Source organism: Harpia harpyja, chromosome 12 (assembly GCF_026419915.1).
Source record: "Harpia harpyja isolate bHarHar1 chromosome 12, bHarHar1 primary haplotype, whole genome shotgun sequence".
Taxonomy (NCBI): domain Eukaryota; kingdom Metazoa; phylum Chordata; class Aves; order Accipitriformes; family Accipitridae; genus Harpia; species Harpia harpyja.
The window spans coordinates 17369100-17394001 of NC_068951.1; the positions used below are offsets into that span (position 1 = coordinate 17369100).

Sequence of the window (24902 nt, forward strand, 5' to 3'; positions counted from 1 at the left end):
TAGGGATAACTTAGCCTCACTCACTGGTAACTCAAAAAACCCAAACCAAAAAAAAAACTCAACCAAAAATCAAGCATGGACCACAACAGTCCTCTTTGCTGCTGCTTGGCCTTTGTGGATTTATGACTCTTAGGAGAAGGTCCTAGAATTTTGATTTCTAGGTAATTTCTATTATGATTCTACAGAAAGGCATGCAAATTGAACAGAGACCATATCCTCCTTTAATGGAACAGAACACTTCAGTAGTTGAGACTTGACTTTTCTTTACTTACCTTCATTAAAGGTTTCCATACAGCATGATCCTGAAAACTTGTCCTGAGCTGCTGTACAGAACGGGACAAACTGTGCAAACATCTATAACGGGAAAGAAACCTTCATTGTGAAACACACACACTCACACATACACTCCTGTAATATATACATTGCTTCTACACAAAGATTCAGCTTAGAATTTGGTAAGTAGTAGACTGTAAATAGCAAAAATAAAATATTGTACTAGTCCAGGATAACTCCCCACCACCACCAATAAATTTTCCATCAGCAGAAATGACTTCAGATTAGCTTTTGAAAAATTAGCAGAAATTCTAACAAGTGTAGCAACAGACTTTGACAAGACAAAAGTATTTGTATGAATCAGAAAAGCCTCCTACCTGACTGCAGCTAATCGCACCTTGATACTAGATTCAGACAAGCCATTAACAATACGGTCCATCATATTTTCGGTCTCAATGATCTGGAGCAAAAAGGAATGAATATTGTATGAATAAAATAATATAAGCATTTATGGGTTGCTGGGTTTTTGTCTGCAACATTTTAAATATTGCATACAAAAACTGTAGCTAAAAAACAGCAAGCCACATTCTCTTCCCAGAGTAAGTGGAAAGTAATGTGTATCTGCATACAATTTAGGAAAAAAAAAAAAAAAATCTACATTCTATGTTCCACTACAGCTTTCAAAATGATTTTATTAATCATCAAGGAACAAGAGGGTTATACATATGTGAATTACCCTTAATGTCATATTAAAACAAAATGGCCTTGTCAGGCATTGGAACAGGCTGCCTAGGGAAGTGGTGGTGTCACCATCCCTGGAGGTATTCAAAAAACACGTAGACAAGGCACTTCAGGACATGGTTTAGTGGGCATGGTGGTGGTGGGTTACGGTTGAACTTGATGATCTTAAAGGTCTTTTCCAACCTAAACGATTCTATGATTCTACGAAAAGAGAGCACGTGTGAGTGCACACAATATATAAAAACTACAGATTAGAGACATGTTATAGAGCTATCTGGAAAAAAAATACACAGTAGTTCATCTGCCATATTTAGACATGGCCAGCACAAGTACTTAAGACTAGGATAAAAGGGAGTTAAATACCAAGATGAAAGACGGCTTTTGTATAATAAATCAACTTTGTCATCTACACACCCATCGCGTACCAAAAACAATGCTTCAATATGTAAAAGAAGGATCCTTACTATTAACTAAAGAAGTTAATCTTGCAACAAAATAGAAGTTTATGGGTTTGAATTCTGGAGATCCTGAATGGTTCTCCACTGATAAATCTTCCTGCTAGTTATCTTTTCAACACTGTGTTTTCCTGCCTCCTTTCTGTCCATAACTTTCTTCCCTCTGTTTTTCCCCTTTAACCAGCAAATAAACTCAGAAAATTCTCCTGCCTCCTGTACTTGCCACGTTTGACATTAGCAACTCCATGCTTAATTTAAAAACATGCTGCTTTTAATAATTCATTGTTTAATCCCCCTCCACTTTCCACACATAAATTTTTAACTATATGAGTGCTCCAATCATCCAGTCTCTTCCCTGTGATGTTTGAATAGAATTTGTTTTCCTTCACAGCAACTGCTTTGTTATGACAGTGCAAGCCCCCTTGGTCACTTCAGAATCACAGAAAAAATTTTGGCTTTGTTTCCCAATATGATTAGACTTTCCAGGGTTTATTTTTGAAAAAACATTTGTTTTATAATAGGATACATGACAACAGAGGTATATTCTGTCCCTCAGAACATACATTTCAGGAATTATTCATATGCCACAACAATATTCCTGCACAGCTTATGAGTAGCAAGGACCCCATGTTGAAAGACAACTTATTGTGAGAATCTATAGTTCATCACTGTGAAGATGTTTACATAAATAAACCTTACTATTATATTTTGTTATGGCAAGACGTTAATTTTTGTTCAAAACCCATGCAAAGAAAGTACAATCTGAAAGTTTATGTTATCGTAACAGAAAGAGAGCCTTCTCCTTTCAACCTATTTATATCACAATGGAAGAAAAAGGGGGCTGGAAGGGTGCAAACTCTTGCACTGCCTTCCAGCCTAACTTTCACCTACAGCTTTGCCTGACTGCTAACATTTTTTCAAAGGCTCACCTTTTTTCGAATATCTTCATCATTTGCTCCCAGGGAAGCATAGAGCTTGAAAGCAGCCTGGCGCAGTTCATGGGCATGCTTCAAATCATGGTCAAGCTATTTAAATAAAGCACAGATATGAAATTTAGACACTAAAAAATTACAGATATGATATTCTTATCTGTTGTAATCTAGTGCTTGTCTACTGGGGTTTTGTCTACCACACCAAGGGTAGCCAGAAACACAAATGAACTGCTGTTCCATTAGCTGATGTCCACATTTACCAACTGAATAATATAATTGAAGTTAAGAATATGGTTAATTTCTCTGTGGAGTTACAAATAAGTCAACTTAAACAATTTGAGGCCAAAACACCTCTATAAAGTTACAACTCTATCCAGACCATATTCAGGCAAAAACTATTCTTATTTACCCAACAGAAATTTATAGGAACTAGCCAGGAGAAGTGAAAAAATTGGGAGAGAATCAAGGGAAGTTTTATCAAGAGAACTGAAGCAAAAGTAGGAACCAAAGCAGGTCTCTAAATCACAGGACCTCCATCTTAAGGTGGATGTTAACTTCCAGCTTCCACTGTAAAGGTAACACAGCAGGCTGCAAGCTGTCTAGGAGGTTTCTGGAAGGTAACTTCTTAACACGCGTGCTAAAGGGGTGAATTAGGGTGATGCACTACTGGATAGGCTGCTCACAAATCAGGAAAAACTGCTTAGGGGTATGATAATTAATGGGAGCACTAGCTATAGGGATCATAAAACAGCAGTGTTCAAGTTGCTGAGACACGTGAGAAAGGCACAGAGTAGAGAGCCTTGACTTCAGGAGAGCAGACCTGGCAGAGCAGATGGGATGTACCCTGGCTTGTTCAGCCAGGAGAAGAGAAGGCTGAGCACAGACCTAAGAGCAGCCCTCCAATACCTACAAGGAAAACATGGAGCCAGACTCTTTATGGAGGTGCACAGCAAGAGGAGAGACAATAGGCAAATCAAAACAGGAGAGGTTCTTACTGGATATAAGAAATAGAAGTTCACTATTAGAACGGTCAAACTTTGGAATAGATTGCTCAGAGAGGTTGCTTAATCTCCATTCTTAGTGGTTTTCAAGAGCCAACTGGACAAAGCCTTGAGCAATCTCCTCTAAGCTCAGCACTCACCCTGCTTTGAACAGAAAATTAAGACTTTCAAACCTCTTCACATTCTTTCCAATGAGAATGATCCTATGATTCTGACTGCCCTCAAAACTCTGTAGCAAAGGGTTCCACAAAACAATGCAATATTTAAAGTCTACACAGAATGCCAGAAAACTGCTATTAAGCAGCAAAGCGCTGAAATAAAAGAACTGTCCAAAATTGAGCTGTATGAGCAATTGTCTCTGCTGCAGCTATATTAGAGCAGAATGTATTACATCATTGTTAAAAACATTTAAAACAGACAAGTAATCAGTTTGGTAGAGTCCTCACTCATGTAGTTTTTACCTTACAGGGTGTAATTCAAAGCATTCTTTACAAAGTAAGCACCCTGGCTTCCCAGCTGACTGTTTTTACAGACTTTCTGAACACTCAAAGCATTGTCATAATATTTATAATTGCCCCACTCACATTTGGAACTTAATCATATTTTTGATGCTACAGCCAACATTCGTTATTCCTCAATCAGCTGCTAAACTTCCTTCTGCTTATTTAATTTTATACTGCAACTGATTTTTTTTATATTTAATTTGTATTTTTACATAGAATTCAAGGCAGCTCTATATGCAGAATCAATGCCATTCTATAGAAGTCTGAAAGGCAAGACTACCTCTTGGGCTAGTTTCAGAGAAAAACCAAGGCTCTGTAGTCCATTTTTTGGGGGGGTACTTTCTAAAAAAAAAAACAGACTCATTAAGAGGGGAAGAGAATAGGCAATGGATATTTTCCTATGCGGAATATCAAAAACAATCTTGCTTCTGAGATTGATGGATCCACTAGTGCTTTGATTGATCCACTAGTGATTTGGAAAGTGTATGCAAATCTGTAAAAAAGAGTTCACCAATGAGAACTCCTAGTACAACACCTATGAAACTAAGTCTCCGAGGTCTATCTGGTCTCTGTTTATCCAACATCTTGCAAGTGCAGATAACTCACAATATGAAATGCTACGTGACATCCACATGTTTTTCTGCTTTAACAGAATAGAACCATTTCTGAACTTAACATTGTTCACAAACATGACCTAAGAATTGAAATCGCTCTCTCATCAGATGGACTATTATCTCTTATGAAGCTGAAACGTACTGGTTCCTGAAGGTAAGTCTTTTAAACTCTGCAAAGGAGAACCATGACAGATATCTCAGTCTGGTGCTTCATTGCTATCTCTGGAAAATGTAACGGAACTCATATGGTGAAGCTACATTAAACTGCCCATTGCCCATCTCTCTATATTTGACACAGAAAAATGGCAGCATTCTTCTTACAGGATGGGGAGTCCAGATATACACGATGATTTTAGTTTGGATAATACAAGTTCCAGAAAAAGCAGTGAGCAAGCAAAGACTTGGGGACTATATGCATCAGGAATCAAGTTGTACTGGACCTCTGGTCACCTTTCTATTGAAGAACTCAGACATAAGTTTTAGATGGAGTAAAAAAAATATCCTGAGCCCATTTTTTATTGGTTTTGCACATTTTCAAAGCTTCAGAACTGGGTAAGGAAACGTACCCTCTTGATATCAGTGATTGCACTCACTGAGCTGGGATACTTGAAGTAGTCAGCAAGCATGACAATGAGGTGGTCGGTAATGCTGGCAATTCTCTGGAGCTCCACATCTGTTTCAATCAAATAGGCCAGTGTTTCTGCTCCTTCCACTCGCTCCTCCAGCAGTCTTTCCTTACTACACATTCGAACCAAACATGGCAGAGTCTGAAAAGTTTCAAAAAAAAAAAAAAAAACAAAAAAAAACCCACCACCATTCTTTAGTGCAGCTACGTTCATAAAGCAGCTCACAAAAAAATCAAATAGCTATCCTACAGCAATTCTCAAGAAGTTCTTTAGATTGGTACCTTCAGACAAAGATTTTAGTGGTTTTAAAGACTACATACACAGAGAAATTGTTCAGGCATTACTAAGTATACAGTAGGCTACTTTCAACCAACTTCTCATGCAGTCAAAATTAGTCTGCGTGAATGCAATGTTTAGAAGTGACCATGGTCAAAGTTTCACAAAAGGTTAAAAAAAAAAAACCAAACACCAAAACAACAAAAACCCAAACACTCTATCCCCTCAAAAGTTCATATTTGCACAGGTTTATTCTTACTACACACAAGAACCAAAAGTACCCAAGCTGCCCTCAAGAAGTACTTGACCCCTCCTGCCCTTTTGTGATCTAGGATTGACTAAGGACAATGCAGTCAAAAATAATCTCAGGGCTTCCTTGATGCACACTGGCTGCTAGGAGTAGTAGGGAAGGGAGGACTACTCCTAAGTAGTATATTTGGTCAACCAGAAATGAAGTCCACTTGGAGTCCAGGTCCATTCTGCCTTAACCTGACATATCCTCCTACCTTGGTTACATTCACATGGCAGCATTTTTGTCATACCTTCTCTACTTTAAATATTAAAAACAATCAAATCTTTCTTTACCTGAAGCTCAATGAAAAGCACTTAACTCTGGAAAGACCAGTTCTCCAATGCTGGGGACTCCATTCACTTGAGCCTCACCAAATAGAAATATGAAAATGGATGAGGAATAGTATCAAGGTTTTTGCTTGTGTAACTCCACTGACTTCAACAGAATTACGCTACTAGAAAATGTTTCTCAAAGTTATGTTTTTGGGGACCTGAAATAACATTTATCCATTGACTGTTCAAATGATTAAATAGATAAATATCTTATCCTCATTCCACAGGTAAGGAAGCAGAGTTACAGGACTTGCCTACGTTTATTAAAAAAGTAGATGTTACCACAAGGATTACCATTTAGGTTGTGAATCTTGCACCTAATCCAGTGAGCCAAAGCACTTCCTCTCTGCGTATCTGTCACTTAAGACATCAGATAAGACTTTCAGCTTGACAGCACAGACACACCTAAGGACCTTCTGCTTCCTTAGGAAGTTTGCCAGAACTCTTTAAAAAAGACGACAGCTGCTGAGGTTTGGTAAATTTAAGCAGCCCTCAGAAATTACCTCATTCCAAAAGTGAGATTTCTAGGACCTCTGCAAGTTTGTTCAAAGTTTGCTTTAAAAGCCTTCAGGCATTTAATTATTACTATACTTTTTAATCTGTAGAATTTAGAAGTGCAGCATAATGATTAAGTATCCTCAGTTTCAATTACCAATCTGGTATAAGGTATATTAAAAACTGAGGCTAGCGTAAATAAAATCATGAAAGCTGAAGAACATAAGCTCTCAAAGAAATCACATTCAGGTGGAGTAACAATGAAAAGAAGCGGAATTCCATGCCTAAATCACAAAGATAATGTACTTCCCAATTCTTTCCAAGGTCAAATGGCCTGAAATGAGCTATTTTTTGGAATTCAAGGGCTAGATGTTGTTAAGTCACTGGCTGCAAGCACCCAAGAAACACAAATCGCATACTTTCCAACTTTTAGCAACTCCATCTGTTTAAAAAAAACAAAATCAAGAATTCTGAAGGACACATTTTAACTGTTCCATTAGACCTACAGGTCAGTACAACATAATTAATGCAGAGGAGTAGGGGACTGCATTAGAGGTATAAGATGAAGAACCACAAAGCACACCTGACCTTTTCTGGCCAGCAGATAAAAGTCTGAAAATGGACTGTAAAGATGGAATACTTAATTCACATGGTATCGCTGGGATGCTTCAGGGTTATCTGGACAAACAGTCACTTTCGTTATTAGGATTCCAGAGAAATAATTCCCCTTCCAATCAAATCCATTATTTATCAGCCACCTCTGCCTTCTCCCCACCCCAACGGATTTTATTTTTTCACGTGTTACAGACCAACCCACTACTCAAACCAGGCAATGAAAATAAATCAAAACCATTTTGGAAACACACATCCTTGACTGTCCTCCAAAATAAGAAAGTTTGATAGCAAAGGGTCAAAGTTCTCTTCAATAATTTCTGAAAACTAAAGGGGGCATTGCTTTGTCTTAGTTCACCAGAGGTCAAACAGTTTGTGACTGGATTTACCACAGACTGGGACTTAAAACTATGAGCTCCTGGAGTGACCCCAGAAGAAAAGAAGGAACTACCTGAGGAATCTGAACAAGAAGGCAAGGTTCTGTGCCTTCCTTCTCTCCTCACTCTTTATTCTACTCTCAAGTATTACAACAAATTTTAGTCTACAGCTTAAAACATTTACTTGTACTGGAGCAGCTTCCATGAGAAACAAAGTGATCTTATTGCTGTGGGCTGGCAAGCAAATCAGTTCATAGTGGTCTGAAAGGACTGTAGTTATCCATTCAGCCCACATGGCAGAGCATGCATAGCTCCACATAAACAGTTAGCAGCCAGCTATCAGCAATAACCTGCCTTTGCCTACAGCAGTAGTCCCCTATTTCTTCTCCCCAGAGCAGCACAGTTCTGGAACCCACATGTCCTGACTAGGACATAGTCTGTGGTTGAGATGACGGTTGGGGATTTCTGAAGGGAAGAAATTTTCAAAAGAAGAATGAGGTTTACAGGAACAAGACAGGTTGGGAGCACAGAATTGTAGCCCTCAGTTTGCAGGTGTTGTAACAAAAAAGAAGAGAGAACAGGGAATTGGAGTGTCAACTTGGAAAAAAGCTAAATAGGTGAATGAGGAAGAAGGATGCAGCTTGGCTTCCTTACTTGCTCTAAGACCAGATGCCGGTACAGAACAGATACCACTATCAACACTGGAATGAATTGCATTTTGGACTTTCTTGCATAAAAAGACAGGAAGAATGGGCCTTTGTGTCAGCCAACATATGGATTTTTCATTTGTCATTACCTGGAATAATGGATACCAAAATCCCACTAACACAAGCCGTAGATATGCCAGACTCTATGGCCATGGATATTGGAAGGAATAAATATGCTTTCTTATTTCAGTATCTTACATACAAGCTACTCTTTCCCCAGCATTACCAAAGAGTAGGACTAAGGGACAGCTCTTGACACTCTCATTATAGTTTTCCAGTTTAAAATGTAAGCTTGCAGGAGCCATCAGGGGTGTGCACCAGACCACAGTCAGAAGATACTAATCAGTAGCCTTTGGCAGTAAGCATTTATTGCTTTAAGCAGTACACACAGCTATCTGCAGTACCATGGACTTGCAGCCCACTCTATGGTCACACATACACTTAGCTGTCTGTTCACAAGGGGATCTGAACACCACAGAGGGGCCTTCACAGCCAAAGACAAAGAACTCTTGTAAAAAGTTACTGGGTCTCAGATCACACACCACCAAATCCACACAATGACTGCTTTGCTGATTAGATCCTTCATTTGCTAGATTCATTCCAAGAGCACATGTAGTCTTCTCAATCTCAGTACAGGGGCACATATGGGGAAAAAATAATTTTTTCAGGCATTTAATCTGCATTTCCTTAAGTCTGAACCATGTGTTATTCTCTGGAATGAAGGATGCTAAAAACATACTAAAAGCTTTGGAGTCTGCCAGGCTGCTACAGTAATTATCAAAGAAAGCAAACAGGTTTTCTTACTGCAGTACTACAGTAATACTTCAATATCTCATGGAGAAACAAGCAGTGTTCTTATTATCTGATCTCTGGCTGATATGCTTGCTCATCAACACTTTTTTTTCTTTTTTTCTTTTGACTAGCTATAGAAGTGTGACTATTAAGAAAGAGATTACATTCCCATGGTATTTAATGAAGTTTCCTTTACTGAATTTCCTTATAGTGTCACATGCAGTATAAAAATCAAATCCAGTACTTCAGCATGACAGGTTTGGGGATTTTTGTAACAAATTTCCCTAGCCAAATTATGAAGCAGACAAACGTACAAAAACATCATGAAACCTGAGAAATCATCTACTCGTGACAGACTCCACGTATAAACTGTGCAAGTATTCTGGCTATAGCTTTGTGAAATAAGCTATTGAAAGACAAACTGGTGCCTTGTTCATATACAGAGACCAAGGCAGTAAAGTTGCTTCCATGTTACTTAAAAATGGTTACTGAAATGATTACAAATCTCAAAACAGATGTGTGTCAAACTCCAGGATATTTATTCCTGGATATTGACCTTTTAGTATAATTCTTTATTTAAAACTTCTTTAAAAAGCCATGTCACTATAAATGCTTAAAGACAGAAAGGGAAACTAGGGAACTGATTTTTTAGATAAAAAAAATCAGGAGAACTTGGTGCTTTGAAATATTCAGTGGAACCAATTTTGTACTACTTTTTGTAAGAGACAAATAAAAACAGGATAGCCCTATGTGAGAAAAACATTTTAAACAGAAAACTGTTTAACCAGCTCACCTTAAGAACGATGCAAGAATCATCTGTCCGTATTGCTCCAGCTCTGCACATGGAAGTAAGGCTGTAACAACATAATAAAACATACATTCACCTATAATTGTTTTTTATGCACTTAAGTAAGACGTAGCAGAACAACCAACTGTGCTAATGAAAGGTACTCCCCTTTGTTCCACCATTGATTTAAATACATTTGTGCTTACTAGACTTGGGCACACGAACAAACTACTACAGGCGTACTTTTAGGCAGATTTCTAGTACAGAACATCTTGCTGGAGCACTGATCAATACATATACCACACACTGGTCAAAAAAGGTCTAACCATCAAACTGGATTGATCCATAAACCTCTTTTACCAACAAAAAAATCCAAAATGAACAACCTGCATTAAGATAAAGTAGCAATATACACTGTCCTTGCTGCACACAGTATGGGCAAGCACTTAAAACAATCAGGAGAGAATCAATAGCGAGTTGGTAGTCTGACAGCTTAGTCAGAAACCATTCAAGCTTTGCGTTAGCCTAGGAGATGCAGCACCGTTGTGATGCTTGTCCACAAGCATGTCTTAACACACTGCTGGAATAAGCACATCCTTGCTAATAAACCCAATTAAGTCCCTGACACTGAACCAAAACAGCATTTGTTCTTTATTAGACAGCAACTTAGAAAGTGGATATGACAGCTCCAAGGTCTCAAACTACAATGCTGACACACAACATCATATAAATGCATAAGTTGCTTTGTTAATTTACCTGTACACATGTTCCAAGCTACCAGAAATGCAAAGTAGTTCACTCACCAATAAAAGTGTTTTACATTTAAGTGGTTTATCGTTTTTACCTGCCCTGCTACAAGGAAGTGGAACGAAGCTGGGGGATAACGGCTCTGCACTCAGTGCGGGAACAGTCAAGTATCTCTTGTTTTAGCTTTTGACCTAAGCCATTGTAACTGGCTTTTATCATACCACAGTTGAGGTTAAAGAAATAATTGCATTTCAGTAAAGGTGTCTTAAAACTAACATGTTTCGACTCTCAGTGGGCAGGTTAAAAGCATACATAGGGTCAGTTATAATTGCTCAGCTGAGGAGCAGTAATATGCTAACATACTGTAAGCATATTGTGATTCACTGCATTCCTGAGCTCTTTCCAAGTGCCTAAAGAGTTCTTTCATCTCTTAGAAGGTAACATCATTGATCCTGTTCCAAACACCTACCAGTGGCAGACATAGCTAAAATCCCATAATCAGAAGTCTTTGTATATATTATTTCTCAGAAGAGAAAAGATAAGACTTGATTGTTAGCATAGAGATCATTTTTATAAACTTTTACTGTCCAAGCCTTGTGGCTGACGAAATACTCATTTTCACACCTGAACAATCAGGAGGAAAGCACCCATCTTGCAGTTGCCATTTAGCCCAGCTAGACCCTATTTGCCAGACAAAGCAGCTCTATTTCAAACATGAAATAAGTTCAAGTATTTTTACTTCAGGCAAAATAGGCTTGGCTTAGCTGGAAGCAATTCCAGTAATTTTAGTAGAAAAGGTTACTGCTCCACTTGTAGCTGCAAATCGTTCTCCCAAGAGGCTTACTGCTCTTCCCTCTGTGCCAACACTGCTGCTCAAGTGAAGAAGGATCTTTACTCCATTTCAATCAAGAGGTATTAACTTGGGTCTTCCACATCTACTTCAATTGTTGAAAAACAATTCTTAAGATAGCCTTGTATGCCAGTCTGGATTCAAACAGAAATTTAACAAAAGGCTTCACAAATGCATAAAAAAACCCTTCTACATCCGCATTCCAAGGACTCTCCTAATAAATCAGAGAGGAACTGCAGATTAATTGACCAAAGCTGGCAAGGCAGGAGTGAATTCTAATTTAGAAGCAGAAAAAAAAGAGGACCTGTGACAATTGCACCTACTACTCTCAATAGAAAAAAAGAAAAGAGAGATAGTCTGACTTGGAGGGAATCGAGTAGGGAATGGACTTACAAAAGAAAAGCCAGTAGGGCCTTGCAAGCCCCCAGGACTGTCGTGAAACTGAGGCCTTGAGTGCCCTACTAAGAAGGATGACTGCCTGTGGACTAATTAGAAACCCAGTCTGAAACTCAAGATACTGGTTTGTCTTCCATTTTCCTGCAATTTTCTTTTCTGCTTTTCACTGCATCATATTCTGCCATGCTTTCAAAGGTCTGCTTGAGCCAAAGTACTGCAAAGCAACAACAAAAGATGGGATTGCCTACCCAACTCCTTCCAATTTGAAGCAGATCAGTAAAGAACACCAATAGACCTGGGAGCATTCATCCCAGAACAAGAAGAAAAGTCCAGAGCCAGACAATTCTTTTAACCCCAACCTGCCTTCATGACTTATCAATGCCTTGTATCTCGAGATCAGTGAAAAAAAAAATTTCTAATACTTAATTCTCTACGTATTCTCTCAATTCTCAAAGAAACACATAAATCAATCAGGATTGAGACTGTACAATGCAGTTAATTTAACTTGGCTTCTTCACCAAGAAGAAAAACCTAACAAAACCAGTAAAACCAGATTGCATAGACCAGTCGTGGTTGGAATGGAGCATGGGAGGTCCCCAGACAGACCTCCCACATGGAGTGGGATTACCTAAGACACGCCCCCCCCCCCCAAATGTCTTTATAACTGCTTTCATGAATGGGTTAAGTCATCATAACCTGGCAACATTACAAAAGAGGCCATCCTACCTACCCCACCCCACCCAGAATCTCAAGACCTTGCACTGAGACAAGTGTCAGTGAAATTGTTTGCTGAACTGAATCAGAGAACTCACTAATCCAGGTCAAAAATAAGCCATCAAAATCTAAAAGAATAATCAAACAATACATCAGTGCCCAAACTCTTGAGTTACATTTAATTTTAGTAGTTTATAGTGGTGGGTAATTTTTTCTCTTTAAGCCCCTGAAGTGATTTATTCCATTATCAACACAACAAAAGGAAAAGGGTCTTAAAGAGAGCCAATTCCCAGCTTATGAAGTGAGTATAACCCTAGTGTTGCTGTTATGGAACTTGGTCACATTTTGTCACAGAGTAGAAAGTCATTATGAATATGAACACACAGAAATGTGCCCACACCAGAAGGGAAAGTTTGACTTGAACTATAAAATTAATTAATAACATTAGTTCTGCTATATGAAGACATGAAGCTTAAAGAATAATCTATTTTAATTAAAACAGTTGGGAAGAGGAACTAACTCTGCTCTCTCATCATCTTAGTGCATACAGTTGTCAACACACCACAGCCCCAGTCACCTGAGTGAGTCCTCTGAACAGTGGTGCAACAAGGACATTAACTTGTACTACATGATGATATCTCAGTATTATACTCTGTAAGGACATACAATTGACCATAGCCTATCCAAAGTAAAACTTATCATAAAATCCAAGCTACTTGTGAAAACTGCAGTTCAGCTTGTGAAAATCCACATCTGAATACACATTCCTGACTAAACTGCTGCCCAGCAACATTTTTTCCTGTTTATATCCAGCAAAGAGTGAAAGTTATGCTATAAAGATTATTAGGTGAGAACCACTTCTTCAAGGATTTAGATAATGCAAATATCTATAATTATTCCTAAGATTTTAGATCACATTACTTTGCAACAAGCAAAAACAGAACAGTTAAAAACTACGTATTAAATTGTATACTATTTCATTCTAATTCCCAAAGAAAATTACCATTTGGCTGATGTGAGCTGCATTTCAATAGGCTTGTCCCTTTGTAACATCTTCACAAAAATTTGCGGTAACAATTCTCCATCAACCGACACTGCAAACAATGAAAGAGAACTCCAAGTAATTCTAATTCAGCCAATCAACAAAATGAGTGTCAAATAAGCAACAGCAACATTATACTTACCATTTACAAGAGTCATTGATACCTGGGGGTTTTCAAAGGCTAGAACTGAGAAGCATTTCAATGCTTGCATTCGAACCTGTGTAAAAACATTATATATATTAAGTATAAATGTAAACACTAACTTAAAAGCAAAAATTGGTCTATACTGCTGTATAGGCTTGCAGAAAATAATTCTATATAAGTAATAAGAAATGTAGGTGATGAATACGAGGCAGACAGAAACATCTAACTCACACCTTCATTCCTGTGATCTCCCTGTTGGAATTATCCTTCTATAGGGTATGTTGTGAACTACTTGTGAAAAAAAACAAGCAAGGATAAAACTTGGTAACTAGACAGTCAGAAATACTGGTCTTATTTGTGATGTCTCACAAACATTCAAACAACAACAAAAGAATGGAAGTATCATAACAGTAGTACTTTTTCTTTCCAGGACTCATAAGTATGTAAGAGAATCAGTAATACATGTTGTTGGGATTTGTATTTCAGAAGCCTTTAAAGGTAAGTTTAATAAAATGTCTACAGAGAACCATCCAGTTGAAGTGATTCTAAACTAATCTTAAAACAAATATATACCATAAATTTCACTGCTATTACACAGCCTCAGGTATCACCTGTACAAGAAGGATTCACAAATTTCTTCATGCTGGATCTTTGTCCTCCAGTCCAAAACCATGTCTTGGTGTAACCAAACAGTATTTCATGGTTGCCTAGTCACACCAGGCTGTGAAGTCTTCATAACACCTTTTTTGACTCAGGGAAGACCAACCATTATCATCTTCCCAGATGAAGAATCTAATTTAGTTCAGATATTAGCCTTCGTCTTCACCTTCTACAGTTGCACATATTTAAACTGTGTCCATGTCTTTCCATGTTTCTGTTACCATATTCTTAGTGTGAAAACAAAGAAAAAGGAACAAGAATTTGACCTAAAGAATCCCATCACTGCAGAAAGCACTTACTGCAAGTTAGATTTAGGCCCATCCCATCCTCCTCAACAAAAAGTCTTAGAAACACGGAAGTCCAAAGGTAGACAATAACAGCAAAGACAATCACACTTCTGTGTGTTAATTTTATATCTAATCATAGCCACAGTAAGATCTCTTATCAGTAGTCGTGAAGTCTTAGGAGGAACAGATAGCAGGCTACCTGGCTTCAGAACAAAAGCCTTGTTTGACAACAGTTACATTTACTTTTCAGACAATCTAATGAATACAGTGTATCCTTCAAAGTAGCAGGAAGGAGAGATTGTGTATCAAAAAAGCACTGAAAAAAGTGAAACCCACAGCTCAAGAGCTGTATTTCTGCCAGCAGGAAGTCAGGGGCAGGGGCTAAAGGTTCTACTGAGGACAACTGAAGTCTAGCTGGAAGTTAACTATTTTATATAATATTGCTCTATTGATTAAAGATATTAAAATTACTATGATGACTACTTTCTTTGCTAGTAATGTCTACTTAAGGGCAATTAGTTCAGTAGTTACATGAGAAACAGGGAACGCAAGCATTTGGAAAAATATGTAAATATAGTCTTGAAACCATTATCTGTAATTCCACTGTATAAGCTGTAGTCCCTTTGTGTTAGACATCTCATCAGTGGTGAAGGTGCACACTTGTAACGATACAACACATAGGAAAGATACTTGCAGAAACAGCTGGCTATGGGACAATCCCAAAACCAAAGGAAAAGAGTTTATTGAAAAATAATAGGCAATTCTCTTGGCAGACCTAGACAAACTCTTCTCATGGGGACTGAAATCCCATTTTGAGGGTTTCTGCTGTTTATTGGTGTCGTCCTACTGCCTAAATCATCTGAGATACCTTGCTGGCCTTTACTGCAAGTATTGAAAAATAAGCAAAGTTTTTAAATGCTGTGTTTTCCTGTTAAGCTCTTATTTGGCTGAATATTAAGAAACTGTATAGAGAGGCGTGAGAATGAGATGGCTGGTATTCTATAAAAATGTATCAGTTACATTAGAAATCTGAGAACGTCTAATTACTGCAGAACACTAGGAAAGCAGCTAAGACCACAATGAAGCTGTTAATCCCAGGAGTATTAACAGAGGAAAGTGTATGAAGAGCAGTTTGGTATGTACACCTGGAACTTAAAGGCCTGACCAAACTAGCAAAGGAGGAAATAGAGAATACTTTATAGATCTCTCCAGTAAGGTAGGACTAAATATATGTATTTTAATGCAAGATTGCATGTACCTTGTTGGTGAAAAAGCAACTTGAAAAATTCACATTGCTCCAACTTCTTTATTTTAAAGCAGCTCTTTGAAAAAATTAGGGAAGGTTCGAAGTTGTTAGAAAGGCTTCCAAGCCAAACATAGCCTGGAAAATTCACCTTATGATACATGGTAAAAAAGGTCAGCTAATGGGAGAAAGAGCAAAATGTTGCCTGATCATGGTGAAAACTACTTAGTACATAAAGACAGAAAACAGAAGTTTATCAGTCTCACTAACAAAATAGTGAAGACCGCATACTTCCTACTGGATTCATACCACCACCCCCCCCCCCAATCCAAAACCAAACAAAAAGAACCACACATGAGATTAACAAGCCCCTGGAACAGAGCAGCAAGTTTCCTTTCACTTGAAACTCTCATTTAAAGACTGGTTTTCCTGCTGAAAGATACTTTATCATCAAGAATGTTCTGCATGAGGCAGGAGATCAAAATAGACAAGCACAATTATCTCATCCAGTCTCAATCAACCAGCAAACAGCCTACTTTCGATAAAATAAAAACGGCCTGATAACATATTAGATATTTTGTATTAGATATTGTAATAAAAATAACTCAAGATAAATTTGGATACTTTGAATTGTTTCTTATTTTCAGAATAATGACATTTATACTGAATGAATATCATTCATTCGGGCGGGGGGGGGGGGGGGGGGGGGGGGCGGAGCAGAGAAGAGCCAGGGATAAACTGGTATCTTCATGAGAAAGTCCGGATCATAGGATTGGCTTCAGCCAGATTTCAAAATTATTTGCACAGCAGATATCTGTTAGCCCTCAAAAAAACAAACTACACAGAAGAGCCTCAGAAAGCATTTTGTGCACTCAAACATTTTATTAAGTAATCTACACGAGATTAAGGCTGTGCTCAGGATTTGAAATTTTGGCGTTAGACTGAGAAGAGCTAGTTGACCCTCCTTGCCACCAAGTTACAGGTAGAATATGATGCTTTTCCCCAGAGGTGGTACTTTCAGATAGTCCAAGATGAACTTCCAAAACATAACAGAGATGGAGCTGAAACTCGGGAAATTCAGCAAGCACAAAGCACAGGTAGCTGGTGGCTTCCACGCATTCCGTATCCATGTTTTCACAGGTATGAATTCTGTTTACGACAGCTCACATTTGCTTTTCTTTGGCTTAATTTCTTTTTCTGATTTATTGTTCAACAAATTAGACCATTTTTATTGGCTTGCCAAGTGACTGTTCTCCTTTGGATCAACAACAGCCAACTCTGTTTTAATTAATGGTGTTTTAACTTTACAGAGCATTCCAAAACAATATGTCTCGTTTTGATAGAAATTCATAGGACAAATAAAAACAACTGTTTTTCTAGAAATATACATTATACCTGTTTATAGTTCTAGTTCATACGTGTAGACATAGTTTTTACAATCTTCATTTGGATTTCTTTCATAAATGTATGTAAAACACGGAATAATTTTAATGTCTTACTTTGTAGGAGGTGGAGACTAACAGATGTGCGATATTCTGAACAGCTCCATGGTTAAATAAGATTGTCTGGTGATCTGGACCCTTCAAAGGAAAACATAAAACACAATTTATTTTTTTTAAAGAAAATATAAGAGGTTTCCACTATCTGCAACTTATTGTTAAGTATTAAAGGTAGATTTACTAACATTTACTTTGTAATCAGCTGGCATACCAACTTTTTTTTTAAGTAAACAAGTCCAACTCTTATTTTTATAGTATCTGTCCTTTTCCAGTAATCATTTCCACTCTTTTCTTCAATAGGCAATGAAATTAGTTTCCACAAATGAAGAAACATGGATAGAATACTTATGGTTCTATTCTTCATATTGGAAACAATCAAAAGCTCCTGATTTTCTCTACAAATCATATAAAAAAATCCCCAGTTACTAATATCTTCTTCACCAGTAATATTAAGCATTTTCAACAATTCTAACTTCAAAAGAGAGGGAATTAATTCTGAAACTGTTTCCAGACAGAATGTGACAGTGCTTTGGGAACAGATTCACATTTTCCTCCTACAGATTATTTTAGTTTCAAATATATTTAGCAATAAATCTAGTCAGCCATCACTCATTTATTGACTTCAAGATCTAAGTCAGCAATGGCTGATACGTCAATATTTTTCCAAGATTTAAAAAGCTTTTGGAATTAAACACAAATACTGAATTTTACAGTAAAAAGATCTCAGAACTTCTGTAGTATGACAAGGCTCAATGAGGTTGGAGAAAACAACATGAAATCTCAATGGGGCCTGCAACCCTCAATAGTCTCTTGTGAAATCTGATCTGTGATTTACAAACATCTCTTTAGAAGCAGATTCATGACTCCAGTCATCTTTGCATTAAGCACAGGCTATGTGCAATTTAAATTCAGCTTTTAGAATGTCACAGCATTAATCATACATCAATGCAATTTCTTGACTAATCTACAAGTGAAGAAAGTATCTTCACTCCTTAATCTTTGTTTCAAAGCCAGATGAGTTTATGGGCACATCTATAAAACATAGTATGCATGAGTGACACTTTATTTTCACATTTGAGATACAGCTGAAATCAGATTCCTCTTATATTCAAAATAACATTTTTAGAACATCCCTTACCTCTAAGAAAAAAAAAAAGCATAATATTAGTTTTAGATGTAACATATCTGGTGCTTTAAGAGATGCTTCAGCTGCTACTGCCACCAAGAGCTTTCTACCAAAAAATGCAATTAAAACATCATGGTTGAAGTAGGAAAACAACTTACATTGGCACACAGAAGTGGCTGAGGCAATGATTTAAAGCCGCAGCTATGCCAGTGTGGAAGCTGAAGAACAGACATTAAAATATGTGAAAAAAAAGAATGAAATTAAAGTAAAAGAAATCATATTGACCTAGATAGTTCTAGTAATTCACAAGTATTAGTGATTTTCCAATGAGATGCAGATGGTAAATTCTGTGCAAACAGGACAAATGCACGTACAGAGGTGACGCTTGGGTGTATTCTTATTTGCATAACTAGACGTACATGAAAATATCTAATCTGTACATGTTGTGTTTGCAGACACCAATCCAGCTTGTTTAATGCACAATCAGGTTAACCCATACATAGGGACAGCTTCAAATATAAATGTGAAAACTTGAGAATCTAATGTATCATTTCCAAGCAGCTCAGGCACCAATTTAATAGCAAGGCCTTCTGCTTGTTTCTCTTTGGGTATACTGACAGAGTTCCAGGAGCCAGTGATCTTTTTATCCAAATACAATTGAACAACACAATATTTCAGAAATAGAAATCACACCTCTTGCATGATTTTCCACCATAAAATGTCAATTTTCAAGAAAGCAATAGGATAGAACAATGTAACAATTCATTCCATAATGAAATTTTAAAAGCAGATATCTAAATGCAAATGTACCTTGGTTGAGCGATCCAGCACCAGGCCTAAGATCACATAAGAAAACATTCTCAAAATGGGCTTGGGAGGAAGCTGCCTTGATTACAGGCTTTATCCTGGATCTTTCCCAGACACAAGATTTTAATTTTCAACTGGTGGTGAAATTAATACTTATGCAGAGATGTCACAGCATTCAAATATAAGTTCCAGAACTATCTTTTCAAATTATTCATACAACCATGTGTTTTCAAATGCATACCTTATCTTTTTAATTAAATTTTTAATTTACATTAAAATAGTAAAGCTTACCTACTTAAATCACTTTCTCTGGAACAAGTCAACTGTGATAGAGAGAATCTTAAAAAGTAAATTTTGACTTGCATTTTAGCATACCATGTACATCAATCTGATGTCAGTTTACTTATTTGCTTATATGTTGATAGAATCCTGGCTCCGTATGTTAAGAACTGCATCTGCTCCCCCTGTAAATCAACACTTCCCCTTGCTTAGGATGGCTCTTCTTCAGGGTCTATGTTTTCTATCAGTTAATTTTAACCCTAAAAATGCAGTGAGAAGCAGTAAAAGCAGAAAACAGCAGAAATATGCTAGGAACTTGAAGTAAGGATTTCCTAGCTCAAGAGAACAGGTCTGAGTTTTTCCAGGGAAATCTGAGCAGGTGAGAAAGAAAGAAACCTGAGAAGCCCAACCAAACAAGATTCTGGCAAGAAAGAAAAAAAATGGATGCACAAGATCTAAGCAGAGAACAGTATGCAGGAACAAGGAGGGTAGGAGCTGTGATAGGTCACTATTAGTTTAATGAATAAATCTACTAAGATGAGGAAAAAGAGAAATAAAAGCATCAATACCTCTTTATATGCTAAGCCTTACGTAAATATGAAAGCTTATAACAACATTTCTTCAGGAAAAAATTAGAAAGGTTCTCTCACTCAGCAGGGAATATGGAGTCTTCATTAAAAATGTAGTGAATAGTGAAACTTTCAGTATTTAATTTTTTTTTTTTTTAATTGTAAGAACATACTTTGCCTATCCATATAACTCAGAAAATCCCCTGCTAATTCTGTTTCACTGTATTGGATCTATTTTATTACATCTGAAAATACAGTAATTGACCTTGATAATCAGACCTGAAACCCAAGAACTGAACAAAGAAGAAAGGGGGCATTTTAGATTTTTGCTGAACAGCTGCATTTGCCTTGGCAGAAAAGAAATGAGTTCCTGATCAATTTAACATTTGTGATGATCTGTTTACTCAACCTCAAATATTTTTCTTTGTTATGCAGCTAATGTTTATTCCATAAATGCAACTATTTCCTAATACTCATACCTATCACTTAGCTTTTCTTGTGCATTCATGTTTTTATCTGTTCACACAACCAACTTTTTCTTTCCAAAAACTTGGATTTTTTCAAAACATTCACTGTAAAATTTGTTCCAAGAGTGATTTGGGGGGTGGAGGAGGCATTCAAAACAGTATACCGAGTTCATAAGACCTTCCTCCCTCTATTCTTGTTAAGTGACTAGACATTTGCTTTGTTAACAATATATTTGATATGCAAGTCACCAGAAGTTAGTGGAGCTGTAACTAACTCACTCATTTGGAAAAAGATGGCAATAACTGTTTTCATGTTGGATTAATTACCTGAAGTTACTCTGCCATTCTCACACAGCCAATAGGGTTTATATTACTACAGAGCTAACCCCTGATTATATAAACTGACTTCTACACTACTCTATAATCAGCCCTGTGTTATTTTTCTTGTAAGTCAACATGGGCTGATTTTTCACCTGTTCAAGCTACTGAGCCTATTAAGGAGTCTTTCAAGGGCCACATAAACATGAGATGCCTCACTGGTGCATTTTTCTTCTTAGAATACCAAATTCTTTTTCCAGTATTAGCAATAGCTTTGAACTTCTACAGTCCAGTGTAAGATTTTGTCTTAATGTTTTCTTTAAACAATTCTATAAATATTAGCAGCTGAGCTATATTTTTCTCTCACACTAACTCTACAGTTTTCAGCCCTCAGTTTCACTTAACAGAAGAAATGCAACTGGATGAAGGTACATAAATAGCTGTCAAGGTAGAGAAAAATACATTTTTAACAAATTAATAATTCAGAGTTCCAGAATACTCATTGTAAGTGATAAGGTGGAAAGATATTTTTCAAAGTAAATACTTACAAATTCATAAATTTTGGAACTTTTTCACTTGTTCGTCCGGGAGAGAACTATGATCTATGATCTTTTAGTTTTAAACTTTCCAAAAGGGAAAGATGCTGTACAAATCTGATTTCCTACACTGAATTATTTTGATACAGTTACTGTATAACCCATGGGTACAGTAACTACCAAAAAACCACAACAATAATACAAAAAACAGTGGTGTGTGGAAACTTGGAGGCAGGGGGAGAGAAAGACAAAGACTTCTGTGTTTCAGGTGGGGTTGCCACTGTTTTTAAATTAGTTTTCCCAAATCAAGAGAATTGCATTATACAGCAGGAATGAACATGTATCTGGATAAACCTGTAACTGGTAGAATTCAACTGAAAAGGACATTCTCTGGGTTTAAAACAGCTGTCTTGAAAGCAGATGCAAGACCTCTGCAAAGAGATGTTCACACTGTCTTGAGACTTCCAGATAAAAAAAAATAAGCTTTCCAAAATTTATACTGATAATAGCGAGGATTGGTATTTGCCTAGACTGTTGACTTTGTTTAGTAGCCAAAGGTATAAATATATACATAAAAATATATATACACACCATGTAAGAAAAGCACTTATTTGCATATTTTGTTCTACTGTAGAGAAACATGTATCAACCCCAATAAATCTGTCAGCAAATCCAGAGCAATAACAGTTCAGTCATTACTGTCCTAATGTTCCTGCCACAAAAGGCAGTATCTTCTTACATAGTTTCTTATATGCCAGAAACACAAAAAGTTGCATAAAGAACATGTATTCTCTTTCTTACTTTGCAGCAATGTGAGAAGATCTGACATATGTATTCTTGTGTATATCGAGACCTACTGAGCAGTGCCATGAGGTGGGAGATAACTGTAGCATCCTGGAAACAAGTCAGAAAAGAAAAAAGTATTAATGCTGTATTTCAGCATAGTGTCTTCACAGTTTGTTACTTAAGAGTACTCCTGATTCTGCATTCAGTGTTCTGCCTTCCACTGAAACTTGTGTGGACACAGAACAAGACCAAAGTAGCAGAAGAGAGACTTCAAGGCACAAGTGACAGTTCTGAGCCAAATCTTCTTGGAAAAAATAAAAGGTCAGTGCAAGCTAGGTATAAAACTTCTGGAATTTGTCTCCAGAATCTTTACTTCATGAGAAAACAATAAAAGAATGGGAAAAACAAACATACCAACTGCAAACATAGTCACTGAAAGCAATTACTCCAGGAGTTGTCTTAATATTTTCTTACTACAAGTGTGATTTACTTACCTCTTCATTTCAGCTCTTAGTAGAAAAGATCAGGGAGGGGAACAAGGTGCCAGACTGAACAATATACAATCCACCTTGAATTCTTTGGCACTCACTTTCTAACCTATTAATCTGGGCTAGTAATTTCCTTTGTCTTTAAGTCAAACACACGCTATAGATGCTATTAGTATGTGTGACACTAATGACAGAGAATTCCAAATAAATCAGCAGAAGAAAATCATTATAGTGAAGTTCCCTGCTGAAAACACATACAGTTACTTAAGCTCTGTGGCAAGTTACAAAATTACAACATTTTAAAGCTTTCAGTTACTTTTACCAGTACATTTTAGTGGCAGTAACTGCACTGATACTAAAAGAAACACTGGTCATTTTAGTTTGGAAAGGTGGTAAACTCAAGTACTTCCTTCCATGAGATAGAGTGCTGAACAGAGATTAAAGACTGAATGAGTCTTCCTTTCGAAAGAACTTAAAATATATTGACTCTATACAAGTAAGTCAGACTCTTTGTTTTACCTGCAGGAGGATGATGAATTGCAAGCCTCTGACTAGGGAGAGGTGGATTAAAATTAGAGCAAAATCTTCATGCTTCTCAGCTACTTTTACAGTAATGAAAGTAGCACTAGCCTGATTGTTTTGACTATAGCTTCAGAGATACACAGGGGTTTATGAAAAGTTTTATTTCCCAATTACTTGGGAAATTTCCAATCACACTTTTTTATATTAACAAAATAAACATGTATATGTCTCTCTTATTTATATGCATATTTGAGATTAGGCAAAGCTTTGCAATATTTATATTTTATTTTTAATATTTTTATATATATATATAAAAAATAAATTTAGCAGACTTCTTTCAGAAAGCTTTGCTGCCAACAACCCAGCCTTCTTATTCTCAACAGAAAACAACATGACAACAGAGCCAAGAAACACACTGAGAATAAAAACAACTTGTTTCTACTGCTTGTTTCTCAATAACTGGAAAGGATCAGTGTGCAACAGCATCATTTGCCATTTCAGCATCCTATAGAGAGAAAGTTACTTACTAGAAACTGGAGTTCTTCCGGGTACACCAGCTATATATCCATGCTCATTGCACACTTATGTGCGTAGGAAAAGCAAGGGACAAAACTATTCTAAGCAGTATTCTTAGGGTCTGGTCAACAGTAGCACCATCTGACCTTCTGTTGTTACACATGCCATACATACAAACACATCTATTTCTTTGCAACTTCAGAATCCAAAGGCCTGCAAGGAACTGGTTTGGTTGCAAGGCAATAGTGGACATTAAATCTGCAAGTATGTTGTAATAGTCCTGATGGTCATAACCATAATGAAGTGTCTCTTGACTCTCTCTGATAGAGGTAAGCCTGCAGTGGTATGTAAACTAAGTGGGTACTGGGTTTTCGGCATATGCCAAGCAGAGCAGCAAATATCCATGAGAAACCAAACAGAAGGAGCTAACAGGCCACCTTGTTCTCAAGAAAAACATATTACAATCTTACAAAGTCATAGCAGGTCCCCAAAACTTTGAAGCGTCTCCTCCTTTAAGTTAAAGCAAAACAAAGTGATAATATACCCAGGGTTCCTCTGTGGTTTAACACATTTGACCCATTAAAACAGATTCTTGTCATTTTCTGTAAATCTTAGGCAGCTGAAGGTATCCAGCCACATTAGTGTTCAACACAACATACATATATACATGCTAAGAGGCTTATCAGTGATAAAGTACACCTAAGACAAAACAATCAAGATGTCGGGAGGGTAGGGGGATGAGAAAAGAGACACCTCAGGATTCAGAGGCAGTAAAGCGTCAAAAAAGGAGCTTCAAAATGTAAGATGCAAGACCTGAAATCTGCAGGGAAATCACCATTAAGTATGTAATCTGGCTTATTTCAAAACTTGCAACTAGAAGAATGTAAATGTTGGTCTAAAAGTTAAAGTCTAATGAAATTGACAGAGATATGGCTCTTGCCAAAGATAAGACGTACAAGAATTCACAACTAGAGAAATATATGCAGAGTGAGCTGAGTGAAAAAATCTGCACCAGCTCAGTAATCCTTAGCCAGAGGAGATCCCCATAAGCTAAAAAGGATTTGAACTGCCACTATTAAAGCAGCATAGA

The 24902-nt window shown here is 37.1% G+C and overlaps 1 protein-coding gene across 6 annotated transcripts in view; it reads right to left on the minus strand.

Moving 5' to 3' along the window:
- Positions 1-24902, minus strand: part of ARMC8 (armadillo repeat containing 8) — an 82308-nt gene that overhangs the window by 15748 nt on the left and 41658 nt on the right. For 4 of the 6 annotated variants that reach the window (XR_008237487.1, XM_052803477.1, XM_052803475.1 and 1 more), the window contains 10 exons: positions 22302-22394; positions 18683-18742; positions 17399-17479; positions 13707-13782; positions 13526-13616; positions 9822-9882; positions 5086-5286; positions 2399-2494; positions 651-733; positions 273-354 (listed from right to left, as the gene is read on the minus strand). Coding sequence is in view for 5 of the 6 variants with exons in the window: in XM_052803477.1 (XP_052659437.1) it covers positions 273-354; positions 651-733; positions 2399-2494; positions 5086-5286; positions 9822-9882; positions 13526-13616; positions 13707-13782; positions 17399-17479; positions 18683-18742; positions 22302-22394 (924 nt within the window). In the remaining variant the exon portion in view is untranslated. Of the gene's footprint in view, positions 1-272; positions 355-650; positions 734-2386; positions 2495-5085; positions 5287-9821; positions 9883-13525; positions 13617-13706; positions 13783-17398; positions 17480-18682; positions 18743-22301; positions 22395-24902 lie in introns of those variants that run through there. The other 2 variants (XM_052803476.1, XM_052803479.1) reach the window with 2 other exon arrangements.